General features: G+C 35.8%; 1 protein-coding gene across 3 annotated transcripts in view; it reads right to left on the minus strand.

Annotated features, from left to right (window-relative positions):
• Positions 1–19,771, minus strand: part of LOC138708190 (ataxin-7-like protein 1) — a 101,208-nt gene extending 81,437 nt beyond the window's left edge. Inside the window, exons 1-3 of one of the 3 annotated variants that reach the window (XM_069838472.1) lie at positions 19,312–19,771; positions 19,096–19,152; positions 10,271–10,375 (exon numbers count right to left, since the gene is read on the minus strand). In XM_069838472.1, the coding sequence (XP_069694573.1) occupies positions 10,271–10,375; positions 19,096–19,152; positions 19,312–19,399 (250 nt within the window). In that variant the 5' untranslated portion in view covers positions 19,400–19,771. The remainder of the gene's footprint in view (positions 1–10,270; positions 10,376–19,095; positions 19,153–19,311) is intronic. The other 2 variants (XM_069838471.1, XM_069838473.1) reach the window with 2 other exon arrangements.
• Between the last annotated feature and the right edge of the window lie 7,177 nt (positions 19,772–26,948).

A 26,948-nucleotide genomic window follows, 5' to 3' on the forward strand; every position in this document is an offset into this window, starting at 1 on the left:
CTGAAGAAACTATATTTGGATTATGTGAAATACTGTAACGAAAAAGAACTGCTGCTATTCATGGAGTGTGATGCCAATTCCCATGGAGAAGCAGGGATACTAAATCGGGGGGGAGGGGAGTGGCTCTACTTGAATTTCTTGGAACTTGGTTGGAAATTATCAACTGATGTTCTGTGCCAACATTCTATTCCTACAGAAGATAAGAAGTTACAAATCTTCATCTTGCTCTCTGAGAATAAATGAAATGTGTCTTCAGTTGCTTGATACTCAGATCATCTGCATATATTTTTAAGCTAAGATTTGAATCTAGTATTAATGAAAGCTGTCGAAATCCCAGATTTGCAAACTGAGAGAAATTAAGAAGCAGTATTCTAATTAGCTGGAACTAGATGCATCAGTACAAATCTTAACCATCAACAACATTCAAGCATGTAAGATAAACTAAGGAATAACAGCAAAATAACCTGGGTGGACCAGTAATTAGGAGAAACAGTAATGTTCACTACGGAGACTTTTGAATAAAGCCAAACGAACTAATCTTCAATATGACTTGGAGGCTTATAAGTCTGGCAGAAATGATTTTAAATATAAGTTTTGGAAGTCAAAAACAGAAGCTATTGCAAGATCAACATGATGACTCCTGCAGTAAGATTTCCTATAATACATACTTATATTCATATACGAGGCCTTGTCGTCCTTATTGAATAATCAACGACTATAAGTAGTCATACTGTAGATATCTATTATTGGAGAAAAATTCGTTCCGGCACCAGGAATCGAACCCAGGACTTCTCAGCTCTGCACGCTGAGCACTTTTTTAACTTTCCATCTAAGCTATACTGGGACCTGATTCACCGGGCACCGGCCAAACTCTCCTCCTTTTGTATCATCAATGGTCTACTACCTGCATTTTAGACATACAAGCTGTGTATGCAGGAGCATAAGTCTTTTCTGAAGATCCACCTGCTAGACAGGGGTATATAATTAACTCCTGCTACAAGTGAAGATGCTAAACATCTGATGAGAGTTGTAGTTATCAAGTTATTTCACACTAAAAAAAATAAACATACTATCTTCACAAAATGACACAGCTTAAAAAAAATATAAACTTCACATTTACCTAACAATCAGAAATTCAGAACTGTCGGCCTGGGTAGCGCATCAGTATAGCACTGGCCTTCTGCGCTCGAGGTTGCGGGTTCGATCCCAGCCCAGATCGATGGCATTTAAGTGTGCTTAAATGCGACAGGCTCATGTCAGTAGATTTATTGGCATGTAAAAGAACTCCTGCGAGACAAAAATCCGGCACACCAGTGACACTGATATAACCTCGGAAGTTGCGAGCGTCGTTAAATAAACTATGTTTTAAAATGTTTGTTTAATTTTTTTTTTTTTTTTTCCAGAATGGAACACATAAGATCCTAGGACTAATATTTCTTATTTAAAAGTTCTATGGAAGAGAACACATCTCAAAAGTAATTAAGACTCTTCCTCTTGGATCTAGGGAATGACCCAATTGAGCAAATTGAAAATTACAATGAGAAATGGACAAACATTAAATTACTAATTTATGAGGCAGCAGAAGATTTTGTAAAACTAGGGCCAAGTGAAGAAAAGACCGGTTTAAAAATGTATTATACTATACTAATTGATAATGTTAACCAAGAGAGAAAGTAATGACTGCATCAAGCAAAGATCCTGGTAAAGAGCAACCTGACAGAAATATGCAGAAAGAATTTAGTAAAACTGTCAAAACTGAAAACAAACTATTTTTGCAGTAAGGATATTCAAGAAAAAAAATCAAACCAAAAAGTGTTCCAAAAATGTTTGGCATCACCAGAATTATCAAAAATGTTATCAGCCACAATGTCCAGCTATGAAGAATGGGAGTTCATACCTGTGGAGTAACAGTCAGTGTGTCTGGCCACAAAACCAAGTGGACTGGGTTTGAATACCGGTTGGGGCAAGTTACCTGGTTGAGGTTTTTTCTGGGGTTTTCCCTCAACCCAATACAAGCAAATGCTGGGTAACTTTCGATGCTGGACCCCGAACTCATTTCACCGTCATTATCACCTTCATTTCATTCAGATGCTAAATAACCTGAGATGTTGATACAGCATCGTAAAATAACCCAATAAAATAAAATAAATAAATGAAAGATGAGAAAAGAATTATGCTGACCTACAGAAAGGAAATTTCAAGAGCCTGCAGGGACTACTTTGATCAATTGCTCAAGTGTCCAACTCCCAAGAACTTTATTATCACAAAACAACAACAAAGATATTGACGAGTCAGATTTGATGAATATTAAATGATGTACTGAAAAAAAAAATAAACTTTTGGAAGTGACAATACACCATCTGAGCTCCTGAAATATACTGTAATGTGGAGTTATTATATGAAAATACTTTTACCTAAATTTCCACATTTGGAAAGAGGAAAATTTACCAGATAAATGGACACTATCAAGTATTATCAACATCCATAAAAAGGGAGACAGAGACAACTTTCAGAATTATTAAGGAATATCACTATTAAATACAATAAAATTTACGAATTTTTTCAACATTACTGCTTGAAAGATTGATGCCACATGGTGAAGAAATTATTGGCGTTTATACGAAGACCGAAAATTACAGCAATTCTATAAGGCCTTATGTTCATACTGTCAGTTCAATGCAGACATCAACATAAGCAAGGAGCTAATATTAACGGCTGGAAGATGGAACTCACTCACCATTAGAAGAAGGTAGTCGCACTATTGCAATAATTACCTAGGAAGGTTGTTTTTAGAATGACAAAATAACATAAAAGTTCGTATGAGGCAAAATAGTCTCAATATTTAAATCACACTGTAAAATATTTGAATGTAAACCTTTATGTGAAGATAATGTTTCATTTATTTAAAAAACACTCGGTTGTTGACATTAGTTACCAATATAAAAAGAACACTTCACTCTGCTCTTTGGACACCTCATGCTGACATTTGCTCTTAGTGTGAGGAATTGAAACAGGAACTTAAAGGGGCTATTCTTCAGGAAGAATGTAAGCAGAACAATTAGTGCACTTGAGAAGAAGAAAGATGTTTTACACAAAACTGAATTATGTCGAAGAGAAAACGAGAAAAAAATATATATGTACTGGTTCATGAAATATTTTATTTCAAATAAATCTGGTATTTCCTTTTTGGTATAACATAACTGAAAACACGAAAATCCCAGTCCCACACCAATCACGAGGAGCATAGAAAGAATTCGCACACTCTTGAATGACTGCATCAAGTACTTCTCTATTAGTTCCAAATTGCTGTAACAGCTCTGCAGAAATGATCCTCCTCCTCGTGACTTCTGCATTCAACTGTGAGGCTACTTACAACCCATCTTGCATGGCTTTAGAGAACCGGAGGCTCATTGCTGCCCTCACATAAGCCTCCCATTGGTCCCTATCCTGAGCAAGATTAATCCAGTCTCTACCATCATATCCAAACTCCCTCAAATCCATTTTAATATTACCCATCTACATTTCGACTTCCCCAAAGGTCTCTTCCCCTCACGTCTCCCAACTAACACTCTACACGCATTTCAGGATTAACCCATACAAACCTCATGCCCTTCCCATTTCAAATGTCTGGATTTAATGTTCCTAATTACATCAGGAGAAGAATACAATGCGTGGAATTCTGCATTGTCCAACTTTCTCTATTAGCCTGTAACTTCATCCCTCTTAGCCCCAAATATTTTCCTAAGTACCTTAGGCCTCTTGAAAATGTTTGTTCACAAAAATATGTGCCTTTTCACCTATTTTCTTATACTCAGAAAATACTTTCACCCAAAACTGATCAAGTGTACATTCTTTGAAAAATATTTTAAATGAGCCATTATAAATAACACCAACAAGTTCATCTTGCTCCTCCTCAGACAAAGTTTTAATTGTACCACACCATACTCGAAGGATTTCTTATCCATGAGTTTTCAGAATCTGATAGAGGGAAGTAATCTCTGAAGCTAGTCGCTAAATCATTCAGATGCTCAGATGACACGTTGAGCATCTTGTGGCAATTCTTCATCCAACAATGGACTCCAGAAATGACTTCAATGTTGGGAAGGTGCTGAGACTACCACCTTCAGCTTGGCTTGCCCATAGCCACATTTTTATAATTGTTCAATCCTGTCTCCAACGTCAAAAGTATTCATACCTTTAAGACTCAATGAGTGTGTTCAAGTATGCAAAAATATTTGCTAAGTAGACTGCCACAGACAACCAAGAGAAGTTATTCAATTGATCACATGGAAATTTAGTATCACTCAAAAATAATCGTAATTCATCACTTTTGCATACAAGAAGTGCATTTGTTATCCAGAAGAAAACTTTTGCAGCGATTCTTTGCAAAATTGAGTGGGTTATAAATTATGAGATGTAAATAATGCCATGGACCCTCTAAATTTGTACCATGGACCCAAATGGGAAAAGCGGTCTTAGAAGATATACGTTTGGACACATTACTGTAAGCTGATGACCAGGTAATTATAAGTAGGTCTGAAGATGAATTACAGAGATCAATGTACAATTTGCAGAGAACAGCAGAAGATTCTGATATGAAAATATTCCCAATTAAAACAAAAACTATGGCATTTTAAGGGCATGTACAGTCAGAAGTAAAATCTGCATTAACAATACCATAACTGAGCAAGTCAATATATTCAATTATTTAGGCTATACAATATGATATCCAGAAGAGAAAAACATATCACTAAAGATTTCAAAATTTATTAAAATGACTGGTGACTAAATCAAGTATTCAAACCATCACAAGCTCAATGACATACCAGGCTTAATATCTACAAAATTCTACATCGTCCAGTCTTAGTTTATGGTAGTGAAGCATGGACACTTAGAGAAATAAATGAAGGATGATTGACATCTGCTGAACTGCATTTCATGAAAAGGACAACAGGATATACACTTCTAGACCATCTAAGAAATGAAGACATCCTCCAGTTGAATGAATTTTGAAATACATCCATAGTTACGGTATATAACTTAATAAAAATATCATGTGGATAGAATGAACGACCTTAGGTTTCCCAAATTAATCTTATCATATACACCAAGAGGTCGTCGACTCCCTGGACGGCCTAAAAGGAGATGGTTAGAGACCGTAATAATAACGAGGCCCAACACTTGCACATCGATGACAATGATGATGATTACCCTATTCTAATCTTAAAAGTGATAACTGAACATTTTAAATGCCTGACATAGTAGAAGACCTCCCTCGAATAAGGATGTAACCAACAAATCTGTAATACACGTTTCAGGAGAAAAGAAATAATGCCAGGGGAATACTTCTTTTGGCCTATATTTACTAGCAGAAGCATACAATCAAGGATACAAATTTATTCAGCTATTGGATGCATTCATTTATTGTTATAAATGAATGCTTCAAAATTACTTTTTCCACCAAAGTCACATATTTTATTAATTTGATGTTACACACTTTTTCGAGTGAGGTCTTCAATAAATTGCATTTTCAGACATAGTACTGTATGCCTATTATAGATAAAAAGGTTCCTTCTGCAGTAAGAGGAAAAATCGTATTATCCACATTTTCAGTTCTCTATGTGATTTGTCCAGTGATTAGTCCAGATAATCAAAGGTTTGCTGTATAAACCATACAAAATTTGTGATTAGACAGTAAAGTACGACGTTTTACAGGTTTCGATGGTCGCTTCAATCAATCACTCAATCAATCAATCAATCAATGGCGCTTCGGCTCATTTTCAGGTCATGGCCTGCCTAACTACTTTCCTCCATTCTTCTCTATTTCTTGCTGCTCCTATCCAGTTTTTTATTTTGAACAGGATCACAGCATTACCACTGACTTAGACGATTAATTTCTCTACTTCTGTTTTGTATTATTTATGTTTGCGCAAAGGGAAATTCAAATCCCAATTCAAAAAACCACAGTAAACTTCTAATTATATGTAATAAATGACAGTTCGCTAGTGTGCATATTGCCTATATTGATTCACTTCGAATGAATTGTATATGTTTTTCTGTACCATATGTTTGTTGCTTTAATTTTGCTCACCAGTGTAGTAGAGCGGGAAATTAATGTTCTACTCTCGCAGACATTCACTATAGGCCTAATGCTAATCCGTAACTGCAAACAAGAAACAGTCAGGACTTCACCCCCTCCTTCAGTTTCGAGGTTAATGAACTGTAGGTTATCCAGTTGCGTTCACTATGGATTCGGCGCAAATAGCTTTTTTTGCCCACCCCTGGTCTACACGATTATCAGAGTTCACAGCTTGCGAGCAGTAGTACAATAGTAATATGTGTTACAAGAGCAGTATGTTGAAGTTTTCATGTTCGAGGAAAAGTTTGAAAAAGCGAAACGTAGTTGAGATTTTTTAATTTCCAAGAATTGAAAGAAAACATACCGCACATGTATCGTACATTATTTTGTGCGAAGATCATTTATTACATACCTGAAAGAGGAATTTGTAATTAGTTGCAATGAAATCTCCATCTTGATTTCTGTTCAGTGACGGCAAATTTGCAAAACAAAAATATCTATCTTCAACATTGTTGCTTTAAAATGTTTTCTGTGTTTACTATACTTCAGCAGGCCGTGATATACGTCTGTCTTTTTTTCCCCCCAGTCTATGATGAGTCTGGAATCTTGTTGATTTTTTCACGGCTTCCTTAATGTTACTTGCATCACGAATGCAGTAACTTTAGTGGAGTTGTAGAGTTTACTTAATTGTTGCAAATATTTAAAAACATTAATTAACAGTGCAATTTAGGTGAAATTGCAGTGGTAAGTTTCCAATTTATAATTATTACTATACTGAACGTCTCTAAAAATAATATGTTAAAAGCCTAAAGCAGTAAAATCAATGTCACTTAAGCGGTAAGAAGAGGGAAATTGTTACGTGTGTTAGGTTGGGAATACTGAATGTGAAATTTTAGACTTTCCATGGATTGGTTTTGTGTGGAAACCAAGCAAATATGCACGATCTCGGACAAAGAAACATATTTTACTTTAAGACCCAAAGTATTTAGCCATCGCAGAGTACAAAAGAATTATTCAAATCAGCACATTCACTCATTTTCATGTAGTACATTTCCTGTGATCTGTTCTGAAAATGATTTGTATTTATGAGAGTACATTACTGGAAATGAATATGTTTACTTTCGCTGATTAAGCAAGATGCACTTGCTGCACAGGAAATAGGGCGCAGAGCTCATGCATTCACTTGCAGATACAGGTAACTGTATCCAAACTTACGGCAGCCTCATTATTCTGCATTCCAGAACACTGACAGATGTCTCCAAAACTACGAGGATGATCAAGGACCATAAGACCAGGACTGGAGGACATTTTAGATTTATTATCTTATGAACCTTCCATCTGCACCCACCACACTATAAGAATCTGCATACCAACAACACATGTGTATAGAATGATATGTCAACAGCAATTACATCCACTTAGAATGAAATACCAAAGCCCAAATTTTAAATACAGCTGACTATGGAAAGTGCATTATGTTTAGCAATGAGGATGTGTTTACTAGAGACAATATTTTTAATTCCCATAACATAACTGGCAGGAAGAAAATTTTTTTTCTATGCATGCCAGAGGTTATCAATGATTTTCCATCAATACCTGGCATGGAATTTTTGAAGATCTTATAGTATCTTCCTGGTCAGTTAATTGGACAATATTTATCATCAATTTCTTCTTGAAAATCTGAGCAGTTAGAAGATATCCCCTTGTTTCCTGGAGAATTTATGGTTTCACCACGATGATAACCATGCATATTTCAGCTTGGTAATTTGGAACCAACTAAATTTAACTAACCACGATAAGTGGATTGGTCATGATGGTCCTGTGCAATAGCTGGCATTACGTCTGTTACCTATTTCAATACAGTCAAACGTAGTGTCACTTATCCAAAAGCACATTTTCTCAGTTTGAATTTTTAGTTCATTACTTTCTAATATACAGTACAGCATTTATTTTTCTCTAACTCTATGACAGATAGAGAAAGATTCCAGCTGGCAGGAATAATAAAAAAGCAAGACATTGTTCAAACATACCTGCTGTAGCTCCTTCTCAGAAATTCCCAGTGCAAGTTCCTTAATATGCTCCCTACTGTCAATCATCTGACGTCAGTAAGTCTGGTCAAATAGCGTTCATAAAAACAGCTTAACAGTTGTCTCTTGTAACGCCTATTATTTGCGGAAAATCCAAGTTTGCTTCACAAATTTACAGTGCAGGCGTACCAAGTACAATTCAATAAATGTGAACAAATTTTTCTGTTTGCAAAAAGTAGTTGAAGTGTTACATCATGTTATGTGCTGAAGTTTCATAACCTTGTGCTTTGTGTAGCATGCTGTATATACGAGGAGTGAAGTGTCCAATTAATGTCTGAACAATAGATACGAAACTGGAAATTATATACTATCTACTGAAAGGAGAAATTGGATCTCTAGCAAGAATGTGTAATGTGGCAAAATCCATTACCTCAAATATGAAATCAAACTGAGAAAGCATTTCACAATTTGCGTCCAAACTTGACCCCGAGAATGAATCGAAAAAAAGAACTATGAAGGAAGAAAATGATTCCACTCTTTAACTGGCAGCTTACATGTGGTTTGTGCAAAGGTCTTCAGAAGGAAAACCGATAACAAGTTCATTGTTTTGCGAAAATGTATCACAGCTTAATAATAAGTTTGGTGGCTCTTCAGATTTCAAAGCCAGTATTGGCTGGTTAAAAAAAAATTCAAATCACAGCATAACATTAAGGGTGTTGAAGACTGAAGGAGCATTCTTCTCTAGTGATGGTGCATTTCCCAGCCAAATTGCTCGATATTGTGAAAAGTGACGGATATTTGAGACATGATGCCTATAATGTGGACGAAATGGGACTCAACTGGAAATTATTGCTGTGAAAATCACTTGCTTCAGAAAGAGAATTGCAGTTTATGGGACCCACATGTTAACAACGTTTCTGACTGAAAATCTAAGGAATGGTGATGCTTTCATTCCTGATCTGTACAAAGCATTAAAAACAAACAACAAATAAAAAACCCTGGATGAATTCGCGAAATTTCTTGTGAATGATATGCCAAAGATTCTGTACCCCTTGTTAAGAGTGATCATGAATGGGAAGATAAACGTGATGAAGTTATGCTACTTCTCAACAATCATGTCACCATCAATTGAAATTTTGAGTGCACTTGACAATGACTTCAAGGTAGTGTACTTTCTACCAAAAGCCAATGCCTTGATCCAACCTACGATGTATAAAGCCTAGTGAAAGAAATGACAAGAAAAATGGAGACAAGGGTCTTGGACCTGTAAGTTTTCATCTGTAAAGCATTAAGTTTTGTTTTGAAAAATTAAACCTGTATTTTTAAATAACAGTTGCTCTCGCCTGTAACAATTTGTAACACTGAAAAATAGTGCAAAGAAAGTTGATAATTCTGAAGTATAAAAGCAGTATTTCATTTAATGATGCTATTAACTGTAGAGAATATGCAGCAACGAAATTCAATGTGCATGAGAAATGGCTGAAAAGTTTTTCATGAAGCAATCTATAAGAGACAATCTTCTGAGACACAGGACCCACAGCTCAACTTTCCTCTTAGAGAAAGCCATGCTACGTGTTAAAATGTATTGCCATCAGCCAGGCCTGGCCCTGCAAACCTTGGGTACAAAGGTTAGACCACTAGATCACCAAGCAAGGAAGATAATCACAATAACAAAGAAAATGCTATAAACTATAAAGAATTTGTTACATGTAGCATGAATGCTATAATAATCTGAAAGAAGACTGAGCATATATGAAGGAGATTGAAATATTACTATAAACCAAATGTGTGTCAAGTAACAACCATAATGGTAACTATCTAGTTTACTACTTTTGATAGAAGTACTCTGAACTGATATCTTTTGAGTATAAGACACGACATTCTAACAAATATGACTAATTTTGAATAAAGAATGTGATATCTCAATCAAAATGCTCATATTTGGTTACAAATTTTTCTTCATTCTATCTACTGGTATCTGTCTGACGTACAAATATCATCCCAAATATATAACATATGTGTCAGAACTTTAAATCATACAATCACTGAAACAATAAGTGGCTAAAACCAAATTCTATAATATAATTTACTGTATGATTACACAAGTCCTTAAAATAAATACCATATTTCATGCAATTATGGTTAACAAAATCAAACTACTTACCCATGTGATTCACAAGCCCCTGAGGCTTAACACAAGCTTCACATAATTCACAGATGACAACATAAAAGTTGTCAGTTTCAGGGCACAATCCGAACAACCCCATATCTGAAACAAAAAGAACATTTTTTACAAATAACTTCACGCTAATAAAATTAGAGCTATGACACTTAATTACTTATTTAGGGCATTTAGAGAACCCGGAGGTTCATTGCCACCCTCACATAAGTCTGCCCTATCCTGAGAAAGATTAATCCAGTCTCTACCATAATATCCCTCAAATTCATTTTAATATTATGCTCCCATCTACGTCTCGGACTCCCCAAAAGTCTTTTCCCTCTGGCCTCCAACTGACACTTTATATGCATTTCTGGATTCACCCATATGTGCTACATGCCCTGCTCATCTCAAATGTCTGAATTTATGTTCTTAATTATGTCAGCTGAAGAATACAATGCGTGCAGCTCTGCATGGAGTAACTTTCTCCATTCCCCTGTAACTTCATCTCTCTTAGCCCCAAACACCCTTAACCTCTGTTCCTCTCTCAAAGTGAGAGTCCAAGTTTCACAACCATACAGAACAACCGGTAATATAACTGTTTTATAAATTCTAACTTTCAGCTTTTTCGAGAGAAGACTGGATAATAAAAGCTTCTCAACTGAATAATAACAGGCATTTCCCATATTTATTCTACGTTTAACTCCCTCCCGAGTGTCATTTATATTTGTTACTGTTGCTTCAAGATATTTGAATTTTTCCACCTCTTCAAAGGATAAATTTCCAATTTTTATATTTCCATTTCATAATATGTTCTGGTCACGAGACATAATCATATACTTTGTCTTTTCGAGATTTACTTCCAAACCTACCTCTTTACTTGCTTCAAGTAAAATTCCTGTGTTTTCCCGAATAGTTTGTGGATTTTCTCCTAGCACATTCACGTCATAAACATAGACATGCAGCTGATGTAGCCTTATCAATTCCAAACCCTCTCTGTTATCCTGGACTTTCCTAATGGAATATTCTATAGCAAAGTTAAAAATAAAGGTGATAATGCATCTCCTTGCTTTAACCCGCAGTGAATTGGAAAAGTATCCAACAAGAACTGTTCTATACGGTCTCTGCAGTACGTTTCACTGAGATACATTTTAATTAATCGAACTAATTTCTTGGGAATACCAAATTCAATAAGAATATTATATAAACCATGAATAACTGATGTACTGTACCCTTATATTCCCATTTTTTCTCCAATATCTGTCGAATACAAAAAATCTGATCGACAGTCATTCTATTACACCTAAAACCACACTGATGATCACCAATAATTTCATCTACATATGGAGTTATCCTAGATTTATTTTGGGTTTTCGTAAAAAGCTGTTTTTTATGGTATGACACACTAATTCTAAATAAATTCAACCTTTAAGCACGTCTCAGAATGTTCTGAAAGTTGTCATAAACCTGAAGTAATCTCATAAATCTCATAGTTTCATCCTGTTTGTCAAACATGCCTAGGCCTAATTATATTTCAAGGGACCAAATACTCTTATTTGATTATTTTTACAGGTGTGGAATTTGTTAGGCAATAATAAATATGGTTACAGATGGAATATAATACAATGTTAGATACATAGTTGTCACTAAATATATGAGACAATTAGATATTACAACATTGCACAAACTCCAGAGTTCTGGTATGCAACCTTAGTGAGTAATAGTCTTGAAAAGATACTAGATTCAATCACCAAGACCTTAGCTGCCCCAATATATAGAGCACACAGTTTATCTTTCCACGCTCGAATGGGAGCAGCTTCACTGTGCACTGCTGCTTCCACTCTACTTCTGCGAGTGTTGAAAGATAAAATATATGCACAGTACTTCCAGTAAGAGAAGACAAAAATGTCCTAACTCCACCTGAAGTATAACACACACAACTCCAGTCTGCATCAGACTGCTCAATCCATCTGAACTTAAATAAATTATAATAATAATAATAATAATAATAATAATAATAATAATAATAATAATAATAATAATAATAATAATAATTCTTTATTTATACTGGCAGAGTTAAGGCCATAGGGCCTTCTCTTACACTCTACCAGGTCACAAAGTATACAAGCAGTTAAAATTTAACAAAAAGTTGAAGAACAGAATACTAACATATTACAAAAAAAATAATAATAATAGCATAATAAAATCGACACTAAACAACATGAAAATAATACCATAATAAAAAAGAAAGTAAAATACATTGGAATACAGTGAAAGCAACTCATTTAGTACAAATGATTAATATGGAAAAACGTAAGGAAGAATATATCAAAATGGAATGTAATAAAATAACAATAAAAAAGAAAATAAATACGAAAATTAAATAAAATTCACGATAAAAAGGCTATGATAATAAATTCATCGGCTGATAAAGAGAACAAAAAGGGGGAAAGAAGGAAAAAGAAATATATAGCCTATATATTTACAAAATTATGGCAGAGAAAAGGACTTATAACTGAAAGGAATCTAATTCAAAAAGTGCAATTTTAATTTATTTTTGAAACTATACAATGTCCGACAGTCTCTGACATGTTGTGGTAGAGAGTTCCAGAGATGAGCTGCAGAGACCGTGAAAGATGAAGAGTAGAAAGATGTTCTGTATTTGGGAATGGAGAGTGTGATATGGTGTTGTGAGTGAGTATCTATTTCGTGATATGAGGACAAATGTTGAAAACGAGAAGCTAGGTAGCTAGGGTTAGAGGTTTGAAGAATATTGAAGAGTAAAGTGAGAGAGTGAATAGTTCTTCGCTCCTTGAGACGGACCCAGGACAGCATATTTAGTGAAGGTGTGATACGGTCAGATCTACGGACGTTGCAAATAAATCGAATGCATGCATTATGAACACGCTGTAGTCTGTCAGTCAGTCTCATGTTAAGGTCAGTGTAGAGAGTGTCACAGTAATCAAAATGAGGCATCAAGAGCGACTGTACTAAATTCTTCTTGAGAAGCAACGGACGGAAATTTCGGATTCTTTTTAGTGAGTGAATTCTCATAAAAATTATTTTACATATGTGTGTGATTTGAGTATTCCAACTTAAGTTTATACAGTGAAGCCCATAAAAATAATACAAATATATGGAAGCAATCTAGATAGTAACAAATTTAAAATGCTATAATATTAACGTTGTAATAAAGGCCACAAATAGGGCTATGAAACAAATTATCTGACTAGATTAACCATATTTTCCATTTTGAACAGGGCTGTCCCATCCGCTACACTTTGGTTGAAAATCTAATTTTATTAAATTTTCACATGATATGATTTTCAAATGGAATTCAAATGAATGTGTTTCTACAAAGGCGATATCGCATCATTAGTTAGAAACTGGAAAAAATGTTCTACTCGCTATATATATTGTACACAGATCATAGAAGTTGCTTAATTAACGATAGTATAAGGGAAAGGAAAACACTCTAAGTTAGCAAATGTTGCACCTAACATATTGATTGTTAACTCGACAGAAAAGCATACTACATCCCTATACCTGTGTAGAATGCTATGAAAACTGAGATACAGGCTGTAGCAGGGAAGAAAATGTTCAGTGAATTCTCCTCCAGAGTATGTCTACAGTACAATATCGATTATCTGTTTTAACCCATTATGTACTAGCATGACCATATGGTTACAGTTATACAACAATCGCTGCTTAAATGATTTTTTTAACTAATTTCCATTGTTGGGAATGAAACTTGTTTTGATTTCATTCCGAATGTTGGCAAAACTGTTTCGCCAAATGGGAAGATAACTCTTTCACTCTACAGGTGTTAGCTAAGTTTTGTTTATTCATCATTGACTTGCCATGCTGCCTTTCGTAAGGAACATGATACAACCAAGAAGAAAAGTGATTTCTTTTTCAATCTTGTTACTTCTTCATTGTTACTGGCACTTCTATCCTTTTGTTTAGAGATGCCCTAACTGAATAGTGCTATGAAACTTGATGGAATACAATTCACTGGTCCAGTGCAGCCAGGAACATTCTTTGTTAGCATACGGTTACATTAGTCTTTCGTGAGCACATTTTTCTTTATGTCAGAATTATTTTTCTTCTCAGGTTGTCTGTGACTACACTTACAATAACTGTGAAAGAGTGTTACTGGCAAGGTGGATGAACAATTCAGTTGTAACTGTAGTCTCAGTAGTGCATGGAGTTGTAACTGTAGTCTCAGTAGTGCATGGAATCAATCCAATATCATCAGCTGTTGGGTATTCACGCTCACAAAAAGAAAAGAAAGTTTAACATCTAAATCTAATCACAATGTACAATACATATATGGAAGGAACTGACATACCGTATGGATACAAATATAGGCACATATCGTATCAGAATAAAAGGTAACAAATGGTGGTGGTCTATATTCACCTGGATCATGGACACTGCAATGCCTGGCTACTCATGACAGGAACTGATCTAACATTTCTCATCTAAACTTCAGAAGGTATTGTGCAAACATATCTTCAGAGTTAGCAAAATATCCTTAACGTCCAAGATGCCCTTCAACCTCGAAATCTGGTGGACACACTCTTGCAGATGTGAGATTTGATCGAAAAGATAATTTCACTGAACATGTCCCAGGGAATAAAAGGCGAAGATGTAGAGGCAAATTCTGCTCAAATGTAGGTCGCACAAAATGTAAGAGATATGAAGATAAACTATATGTATCATGTTTTGTGGCTTTCCACATGAAGTAAGATTCAAGCATGTAAAAAGAACAATTTGTTTAGGAAAAGAAACGATTCCTTAGAGTTCATATCTGTTTTTACAAAACATACATGTATAGAACTAGCGTGACCTGGCCTATATCTATTACACTAAATTGTTAAAAAAAAAACTGATTATTTTGGTTAGATTACGATGTATTTGTATCAAATTAGGTAAAAAATGTGGAAAAAGTGAAGATGAAAACTGCCACCCCTAATGGGTTAATTAATAGGACACCATGAACACTTAATGGAAGAAAAAGTATAATCCACGTTATGAATCTTTATGCAATTAAATCCATCTGACGCCATTTAAGGTACTTTAAATAGTTATTCTTTCTGCACTTCCTTACAACAAACTTTGTTTTTATGTTCATTCTAAACTCAGTAATTACTGAGAAATACTCCAGCAAGTGGATGCAAAGTGAATTTTTTTGATATTCAAAAAGGTATCAAAGTGTTTACTAAATCTTGACAAAGAACCAAACGAAAATTACGCATGCTGTGAAGTTAAGACATAGTGGTAGAAACAATTCAGACAGTATACAAGAGTAGTTATGTCATTATTGTTGTACACTGCTTAAAAACCATGTTCCCTTTTCAGGTAATGGATAATCTGCAAGTGGTTAATTGAGGGACAGATAATTGGGGTTCTAATATAGTTTGTCCGACATGTAAGGTAACATTGGCATTATTCCTAGTAAAGTAATGAAATTTCACAATTCTCAAATTTAGATGGAAAATGAAAACTGTTTAAACATTGCTACTGTGCAAAACAAATAACACAACTCCAAGACTGGGAGAGGTGGATAAGAAGAAATAAATTTCTTTTAGTTTATAAATGGTAAGTAAATTTCAAGAAAAACAGTTTTAGTAGATATTATTCTAAAAGTTTTAGAAACAATGTTGTCTACCTTGCACATTTGACACTATGTGCATGTATTTTTTGCTATCGTAAAATTGTGGGAACAGATGAATCCCACCCGACAGTTTCAACAATGAAATTCAATCTCATTGGTACAAGAGTACTTGTCACAAAGTTGAGCAAAATTTCATCACTGGTTGTAGAAGAACATAACTGTTCTCAAGAGAATTAGTAATACAGTACGTACTCAGAAATATATTTTGTCACTCTTAACTAAAGTGTAAAGATTCTTTCGATTAGGTAACCATCAAGGATTGTAAATTAGTAGTTTATGCTCACTTTTACACATATTTTAATTAATTTTTATTGTTCTTCTGCTTTCCCAATAAATAGAGATAAATTCTACGTTTATTTTAAGTGATTTGTTCATGAGGAGACAAGAGAGTATCAGTAAATGCTCAAGTGTTGTATACATGCATCGCTAAATTTTATCCTGTAACTTCATCCCTCTTAGCCCCAAATATTTTCTTAAGCACCTTATTCTCAAACACCCTTAACCTATGTTCCTCTCTCAAAGTGAGAGTCCAAGTTTCACAACCATACAGAACAACCAGTAATATAGCCCTAACTGTTTTATAAATTCTTAAATTTCAGATTTTTGACAGCAGACTGGATGATAAAAGCTTCTCATCCAAATAATAACAGGCATTTCCCATATTTATTCTGTGTTTAATTTCCTCCAAAGTATCATTTATATTTGTGGGAGGTCAGAGCGTGGTGCTGACCACACCACCTCATTCTAGTGCCAAGGTCATGGAAAGCATGGGGCTCTACCTCCATGCCCCCCAAGTGCCTTCATGGCATGTGACGGGGATATCTTTACCTTTACCTTTACCTTTATTGTTGCTCCCAGGTATTTGAATTTTTCCACCTCTTCAAAGGATAAATGTCCAGTTTTTATATTTCCATTTCGTACAATATTCTCGTCACGAGACATACTTTGTCTTTTCGGGATTTACTTCCAAACCTATATCTTTACTTGCTTCAAGTAAAATTCCCGGATTTTCCCTAATTGTTTGTGGATTTTCTCCTAACATATTCACGTCATCCGCATAGACAAGAATCTGATGTAACCCGTTCAATTCCAAACCCTCTCTGTCATCCTGGACTTTCCTAATGGCATACTCTAGAGCAAAGTTAAAAAGTAAAGGTGATAGTGCATCTCCTTGCTTTAGCCCACAGTGAACTGGAAACGCATCTGACAGAAACTGACCTATACAAACTCTGCTGTACATTTCACTGAAACACATTTTAATTAATCAAACTAGTTTCTTGGGAATACTAAATTCAATTAAAATGAATAGTAGTCTGTATAGCTGTACTGATGAATTGTATATGCTGTAAATTGAACAGTAGTCTGTATAGCTCAATTGATGAATTGTATATGCTGTAAATTGTATAGTAGTCTGTATAGCTCAACTGATGAACTGTTTATGATTATAAATTGAATTTATTTACTTGATATGAACTGTACAAATTTGTATAACTTAACGAAAGTATGCTTGTAAATTGAATTAATCTGTTTACTTTGTGTTGTATATGTTTGTATAGTTTGGCTGATGAACTGAATATGTTTTAAATTGAATAGTAATCTGTATAGCTCTACTGATTAATTGTTTATGTTTGTAATTTGAAGTAATATGCATGATATGTATTATCAATTTCTGTATATCTCAACTGACTGAATTATTTGCCTTAAATTGAATTAACTTACTTGTTATGTATTATATTTTATAGCTCAACTAATGAATAATCATTTGCGTTTGTGAATTTAATTATCTGATTGGCTATGTACTGTATATTCTTAGTAGAGCCATCGATGTAGCTCAGTCGGCAGACTCGCTGGCCTGCTGATCTGTAGCTGCGCTCGTGCTTGGGTTGGATCCCCCATTTGGTCTCATTGATTGGTTTCTTCCGAGGTTTTCCCCACCTGTGGGACTAATGCCGGATGATCTATGGCGAGTCCTCAGCCTCACTTCATTTCACCCCCTTTGATCTGGTTGGGTTTTTTCCGAGGTTCTCCCCAACCATAAGGCAAATGCCAGGTAATCTTTTGGCAAATCCTCGGGTGTCACTTCATCTCACTACATCTCGCCAGAATATTGTAAAAAATTGTAGAAAATTGCGAAATTGTAAAAACTGTAATTGTAATCTTGTAAAATTTTAACTTGTTCCACATCTTAGCTTCATTGCTAACGTAAGGTCTATGGAATATATAAAAATGAAATGAAAAGAAATTTAATAATTGTGTCTCTTATCTTAAAGTATAATAAATACATTACCAGCAAAGTAAATTTTTCTTTCAATGCATTAAAAAAACGTATTTATTAAACTATACTTGTAAGCAAGGAAAGTAACATTGTGTAACACCAAGAATAATTTAAAAAAAAAATAAAAGATAACCAATCTTAAATTACTAACTACATATAGGCCAATTTAGCTATTATCTGCCATAATAATTACAACAACATTTTAATTTGGCTAAACTAGCGCTGAAGTAGTTCCCTTCGTATTCCGGTTATACACCTTGCATAGGCTATACGAATCTATCACAGATTAGGTTTGGTTAGTTTAGACCTTTATTATGTCTTGCAAATACGATCAACTGCATCTCCACAAAAAAAAAAAAAATCCCTTATAGATTCAACGATTTTCACTTTCGAATCGTCCAAACTACTTCAGTGCTAGTTTCACTTGAAAGTCTGGCTCAGAGAAATAACTATATTCTTTTAACGAGAATTTAAAATTAATTTGTAATTTTCGAAATTACAATTCAAATCATCAGATACAGCCTATTACTTAAAAAAGAAAGAGTCAATATGAAACTAACAACAAGCTAAATACTGCTAAACACTTCCTGAACATTCTCAAATCCACACGCATCAATAATAATACTCAACACTAAGAACTACTGCTGTCAATTTCTCTCAACATTTCGGATTCTCTTTTCGTGATTAACATTCTTTCACTGCATTCTAATTATCTGCAGCAAAACAACATAAATGTTATGGATGCACCATTGAAAGGACGTGCACTATCATCTGTACCCTGTATGTTCACACACAAGTGACATCTCACACTGGATAACCTCAAAATAGTGCAGCTGAAAAATTAAGACAATACAATGCGAACACGTAATACTTTACCTTCCTTTGGGAGTCTCATGGCGTCAGGCTCAGGTCTATCTGGATCATCTTCATCACCTGAAGAGGAAGAATTAACTTCATGTAACAGAAATATACCATGCCCCTTTCAGTGAGTTAGGGTTCATGACCTCTTATGTGTTAGCAACAACGAATGAGGTAGATGGAAATATATTATTAGTGAGATAGAGAACTTCAAACTGTGATCTTATTACTTACTAATGGGGCTCTCACGACCCAAAAAATCAGTCCAATTAGACCAGGGCTGGCCCCGGAACCTAGTAGGGCTGTCACTCGGTGCAGCCATTACACTTTTTAGTTCGCCGACTCTGACGTCAGGGGCATAAGATTTCAGCTGATCGGCTGCTTACATGTTATGGCTTATTTTAAAACATACGTCAACTGGATTGCAATTCATAAAGATCAAGTTGTAAAACAACAAATAGTAGTTAATCATATCATAAGTCAGTCTCTAAATTTCTCCTCCAGTACAGCCCCTAACGTAAGGAAAACAGAGCAAAACGTAACACATATCTAGCTTCCACATCCTAGACACTTCTCAGTACTTGTTCTAAGAAATAACAAAACAAGACGGCCATTTTAAGTCAAAAGAGATACTATTAATAATATCGTTTCATTAGAATGGTATACACATATTACAGTATAGAACGTTTCAATACGATAACGTTTTTCCAAATTCATGTGATTACTACATCTTTCCGAAAAAATTGAACATTAACAAATTTTCAGTTATCAATTTTACATGAGAAATTTTCTAAACTTCCACAATTATGTAGGTAAATTTCTGTATACAGAGAGTAGAAGAATAAATCACAGATTAAGCACAGTCTAATGTATACAGTCACGAAGGTCATTACTTACCAAATATGCAAACATAGGTAGTTGCTAACCACCAGGATCGCTCCTATCGCATCATCACAGACACTTTCCCCAGCAGACGATAAAATGTATTGTACTTTCGATATCGTATTCTTTTGAAAAAATTAACACCTTCATTCTACTATGGAAATGTGAAATAAATAAGGTTTATATATTATTTTCATGAGGTATATATTATATTTTATAAACTCACCTTCCTGGATCTTTCGGAAGAATGATAACTCTGAGCTCTTTTTCTTACAATATTTATAGTACCACAAACGTCTCTTTGTCCCATATTATTATTCAAATTATTGTATTTTAGCCATTTACAGTTATTACAACTGATAACGAACATTTCACAGTTTACACAACTTTTCACAACAAAGCGAAATACGACACAGTTAATGCCTTTTCGATCTAGACCAGGCCATAATGTATGTTCGGGTTTTCTATTTCATTGTATGGAGCTCAGTGAAATATTATATTATAACTTTATTGCGTATCATTGCTAAGCTTTATTTAGTGTAATGTGTCCATAAGTTCCGTTTACTGCTTGTTGCATAATATGTTGCAGAAATAATTACAAAACTGTGTTATTTTAATGTGAAGAGCAGTGGCGGCTCGTGGGTATTGAATTAAGGGGGGCTGCATACAAAAAATAAACCAAGCAACTTATTTTATTTAAAGATTAGTTCCATGCGCGTTGTCTTGTAGGCTGCAAACTTTTAAATCATCTTCTTATTAAAATCCGATATGTCGTTTAACATAATCTTTGCAATGGAAAACATAGCTAATGCGGTCACTTCTCTCATCGTATTTCTAAGATAGGATTCTACTCTCTACAAACACGAAAAGCAACGTTCTGGTTCGGAAGTTGTCATTGGTATGGTGATAGCTATGCGTAGTAGTTCCACAACTTCTGAAAATGAGGCCTTCAAGTTCCCAGATAGAAGAAACTGCAAGAGCTTGACCGCGTCACTGATATTTCTGAATTCTTGTCTCTGATACAACACAGCGAGTTCCGTTTTTAGTTTATCTTTATCGAACATTAGATAAAGCTTCACACATACATTTAGGTCATTTTCAGGAAATGAACTTTTGTAGCATTCAAATTTTTCTTGACACAGAAGAGAAGATAATATCAGATTATCTATGAACTGGAATCGGGTGTTAGCTTGTGTGAAAATGAGGTCACACACTTCATTGGCTGCCGCATCCCTTGTCTGAATCCCTTCGACCTTACGACGCTTTTTAGGGTTTTCATTTTCACAGATCTCGCTGCTCAACTGTGCACTATTCCGTATTGTTTGTATGGTATTAACAAAGTTTGATATGCAGGGTCGGCCTCGGTAGCATAGTCGGTTGCGGTTTCGATCCCGGCCCAGGTCGATGGCATTTAAGTGTGTTTAAATGAGGCAGGCTCATGTTCGTAGATTTACTGGCATTTAAAAGAATCCTGCGAGACAAAATTCCAGCACACCGACGACGCTGATATAAGCCCTGCAGCTGCGAGTGTCGTTAAATAAACCGTAATTTAATTTTTTTATTTGCAGATTTGGACCTTAGAAATATCTAACTGGCGATGTTGTAGTTGGTAGTATAATATATCTACATGATACATCAATAAATGAAACAAATTAGCCAGAAATTGAATTCAGGATCTTCAAGAGCACACTCCAGGGCGTTTGCCTCATTTATTGTGATGTTAGATGTTTCAGATTCCATTATGGTTTGAAAAAAATTCTAGCAATGGCTCCTTCTCAAGAACAACATTTACTGTTCTTATTTTAAAACTCCATCTTGTTGCCCCAGCTGATAGAATTGCCTTTGAAACACATTACTCCAATACAGACTGTGAGGAGATCGAGAGAAGAAAGCAGGGATACTGGATAAATTAGCAAAAAATATGCGTGCCTTTGTATTTTGTTTAGTGGCTCTTTCCGTTATGAGCTTCAACTGATGGGCACTTAATTTCACTGAACTGAGACTGTAAATACTGTACAGAATTAAACATTGTTGCACTTATACTCACAACATTAAAGAAAATGCATTTAAAACTGCGCGCTATTGACAAACTGCTGCAAATTTTGCAGCGCCAGGAAACTCTGGATTCATGGCAAGGGGCAGCAGGGGGAGGGGTAAAACTAACGCTCATAGCATCCGAGGCGAGACTGGCAGCTCCAGGGGAGGAAGTAGCTTCATCTTATAGTCCTTGTTTCTGGTTTCGCTCCGGCAGCAACAGGAGAGGAAGTGACTTCACTAACGATTGCGTGCATGTCAGTGAGAGTGAAATTTTATAAAAAAAAAATCGAGCCGCTAAATAGAGACTGTATAATAAATGTATTTCACAACATAAAACGAGACAAGAGCCACAAATGTCTGGGGATGCTGCAGCTCCGCAGCCCCCCTTCGAAAGCCGCCCCTGCTGAAGAGAATTTTACGTGTTAACATAATCTGTTCGCATCAACATTTTAAGTTTAGAATGGAAGTTATTTTGAGGTTCAATAGAAACGAATTTATATTGTGATTTTAATTTAGCACATCTACCTTCCTTAATTGCAGACAGAAAATTTACCATACCACACCTATGAAATTAGTGTAAGTACGATTCTGTTACTTCGTCTCTTAGGGTGCTATTCATAGACATTTCGCAACACGCGCTACGAGCGTACTAAGCTAGCCCCGGCTATCCACTGGTTACTTGTACAGAATTCAAATCATATCCTATCGCTAACACCGGTTTATGAATACGAAAAACACTGATCATCCACCGGAAGCCCGCGCTAAAAATGTCTATGAATACGGCCCTTAGGTAGTAGATAAATAAAATAATTCAGTACTCAATTGTAGTATTAAAATACAGACAAATAGAATGTGACGGGTGTCATACCTGACATTATGTTTAATTATAATGTATAATTGCGAATATAGGAATATAAGTTAAATATGGTAAACATAACCTATAATATCCATATGACATAACATATATTATGTAGTGGCAGGGCATTGGAGACCACTAAAATTAGACAGAAAGGGGCAACAGCACAGTAAACATAACCTATAATTTCAACATATCTAAATATCCGTGCGGTGCAACTGAAAATTATTGAATCGTGCATAAATGAATGTACAAGACTTTTACAATATTTAATCGAACTAGAGGCAGATACGGTATTACACATATGAACAACGTAATTTCCACACCAAAAAATATATTATTACACCTTAACTCGCAAGGAATTAAGTCTGAAGTGTCTCCTAATCGTTGTTTTAAATTTTATTAATGCAATTACACTACATTTTAGAGAAATATATGTTACTCTTTATGCATTCCAATTAATTTATATGGTTGAAACGCCGCCCTTCGTGATCGAGTTATGCGAGTCGCATGGTCTGCCTTACGGCCTGTATTAGATCACGATGGCAGTGACACAATCTATTGTTCCTAATACTCACAGCGCTCCAAGCGGCTAGCAACTATCGCGAGAAATACAACTCGTTGGCAAAAAATCATCCGAAGCTTCGTGACTGTATATAGTAGACTGTGATTAAGCCCGGTTCTGTGATGATTCCAAGGTGGCTGCGCTGATGGGTACGAGCCCCTTCAGAAGTGTAGAGTAGGGACAAATTGAAGCTTGCGTCCGCCGCCATGCTTTGGGAGAAGTACCGGCTAGCAGACGGCTGTACTATGCAATGTTGAATGTTTAATATATATGTTTGGTGTATCTTATAAATCAATCTGAATAGATAATACAAAAAATCCTATTTTTTATTTTAGTATTAGTAGGTTATTTTACGACGCTTCATCAACATCTTTGGTTATTTAGCGTCTGAATGAGTTGAAGGTGATAATGCCGGTGAAATGAGTCCGGGGTCCAGCACCGAAAGTTACCCTGCATTTGTTCATATTGGGTTGAGGGAAAACCCCGGAAAAAACCTCAACCAGGTAACTTGCCCCGACCGGGAATCGAACCCGGGCCACCTGGTTTCGCGTCCAGACGCGCTGACCGTTACTCCACAAGTGTGGACAAATCCTATTAACATTTAAAGCGATCACGTTATGGACATAAACAAGCTTAGTTACCGTTAGTTTGACACGAAATAAAAGAAGACTGAAACAATTTAATACCGCAACCAAAGACGTTGTGTAGTCATTTGACAATATATAGAGCGAACAGAAATACAGATACATATTATAGTAATAGTTCAGATGAAAAGAAAACTATTAGTATTAACTATTATTAACAAAACACTGCCAGCTGTGTAAGGCATTACATTAGGCCTATATTGTAAACACATGTTTGCTTTGAAGTGGACGAGAAACGAACAATTATTATTTATCCGCTTCCATATCACATAATATACACCTATAAAATAAAAACACATACCTAATGTTTTAGTTTGAAATATAAGTAGGGCTACTATGCATTAGCTTGTTATCACAGCTATAGTATGAAATAAACGTCACATGCATGAATTAGTCATATAATAGAAATTAGGCCTAGTGTACAGTACATAACATCTTGCCTATTGATTTATTATTATTATTATTATTATTATTATTATTATTATTATTGACTCTGTTAAATGTTGTCTTACAACATTTTTATATAAAGTCGTGTTGCACTGGTAACTTTAAGTTGTGTGCTGACATCTGCTCTTTATGTAGTACTTTCTTTTAGTAGATTATTTAACGACGCTGTATCAACTACTAGATTATTTAGCATTGATGGTATTGATGATAGCGAGATGGTATTTGGCGAAACGAGGCCAAGGATTCGCCATAGATTACCCTGACATTCGCCTTACGGTTGGGAATATCGAAAAAACCCAACCAGATAATCAGCCCAAGCGGGAATCGAACCCGCGCCCAAGCGCCAACCAGTAGTGACAATGGGACTAGTGTTCCATAATGCAGAATATCTGAGTGCAGAACATATCACAACGCAGAACGTAAAAGACAAAAATGAAGTGAAATAAAATAAAATATTAAAATACTTGTAAATAAGTGAAGTTGCACTTAGTAAACAGGCGAAGTGCCACTTCACGAGCTTCGCCCGAAAAATAGCCTTATATAATTCATCCCTAATAATACTATCATAATCTGTGCTAAAGTCCACGAATAGGTGGTGAGTTGCTGTATTAAATTCTGAGATTTTTTTGAGTATCTGCCTTAATGTGTATATTTGGTCCGTGGTCGATTTCCCACGACAAAAACCAGTCTGATATTTCCCAATAACGTTTTCTGCATATGGAAGGAGACTGTTATAGATAATTTTTTAAAATATCTTATAGATTGTATTGAATAACATACATTTATTTCAGTATCTCATCTTGAGCAATGCAGGTATAGTTTTCTGAAAATTCGACCTGCAGAAGAGCTAGCTTCAGATCAGAACCATTCTTTCCAACAGATTCTCTCTCGCACTGGTATATCTTTGTTTGGTCCCTTTTTATATAGCAATGCTCCTGGAACTGTGAAAAAATGTCAAGTATATAATCTACTAGCTCCTGCACAGTACCTTCCTATACAAAATTCTTCAGGCAGTTTTCATCTTTCCACACATGCCAGCTAACAGAAGGTGGAATTTCATTTTGCTCTAAACTTTTATTCTGTTTATGCCGTAATGTTAACTTACATTTCTCGCAACTTTGTAGTCAACATTCCTCTCCTGGAGGTTTGCAGAAAAAGGATTCTGGAAAGGACTGAGTATACTGGAGAATTTTGGACTGCAGAATGGAGTTTAGAGCAGAAATTAAATTTTAATGGTATATGCAGAGACATAGGCCTACATTGTGCGGGAGTTTGCTGCTGAGGAGCACGTGTTTGAAGTCCTGCAAATTTACTTTTCCCAATATGTTGCCCCATTTCAGAACAAAACAGAGTGAGTCTCAAATAGTGACGAATATAAATTAACCTTGCTTGCCTTGTTACACAGTTTCTAAATTAAGAAGAATATATTTTTCAATAAAATAAAACTCCAATCTCAGTTTAAAAAAAAAAAGAAGTCACTTTTTGGTAACTGGTACATGCTTCCTGAACAAAGACAATGTTAAGTTTGAAGAAATATATTTCTTTTTCCAGAATATTTTCATATACACCTATCAGCCAGAACATTACAACCACCTACCTACGATCGATATAAACCCGTCCAGGCGATAGCAGCGTCATCCGACGAGGAATGACTGCTAGTCAGACACACGCACGGTGCATGTAGTATCAGTGAGCGTTCTGTCCATGTGTAGAATGGGTAAGCCACGCGATCTATCTACGTTTGACCGAGGGCAGATTTTAATGGCCCAGAGGCTCGGCACGAGCATTTCGGAAACCGCACGACTTGTCGGGTGTTCCAGGAGTGCTGTGGTGATTGTCTTCAACAAGTGGCGAAACCAAGGTGAAACCACGTCCAAACGTACAGAGGTTGGGCGGCCATCACTCATTACAGATGTCGGACATCGTAGGCTGGGCAGACTGGTAAAACAGGACAGGCGGCGAACTGTGGAGGAACTAACATCAGACTTTAATGCTGGACAGAGCACAAGTATGTCTGGACACATAGTGCATCGAACACTCCTAAAGATGGGCCTCCGCAGCCGACGACCCATGCATGTGCCGATGTTAACACCACGACATCGGCAACTACAACTGAACATTATGACCACCTTCCTAATAGCCAGTATGTCCACCTTTGGCACGGATAACAGTGGCGACGCGTCTTGGCATGGAAGCAATGAGGCTTTGGTAGGTCGCTGGAAGGAGTTGGCGCCACATCTGCACACACGTCACCTAATTCCCGTAAATTCCGGGGTGGAGGCGATGAGTTCTGATGTCACGTTCAATCTCAACCCAGATGTGTTCGATCAGGTTCAGATCTGGTGAGTTAGGGGGCCAGCACATCAATTGTAACTCGCCACTGTGTTCCTCGAACCACTCCATCACACTACTGGGCTTGTGTCATGGCACATTATCTTGT

Source organism: Periplaneta americana, chromosome 10 (genome assembly GCF_040183065.1).
Source record: "Periplaneta americana isolate PAMFEO1 chromosome 10, P.americana_PAMFEO1_priV1, whole genome shotgun sequence".
Lineage (NCBI taxonomy): Eukaryota > Metazoa > Arthropoda > Insecta > Blattodea > Blattidae > Periplaneta > Periplaneta americana.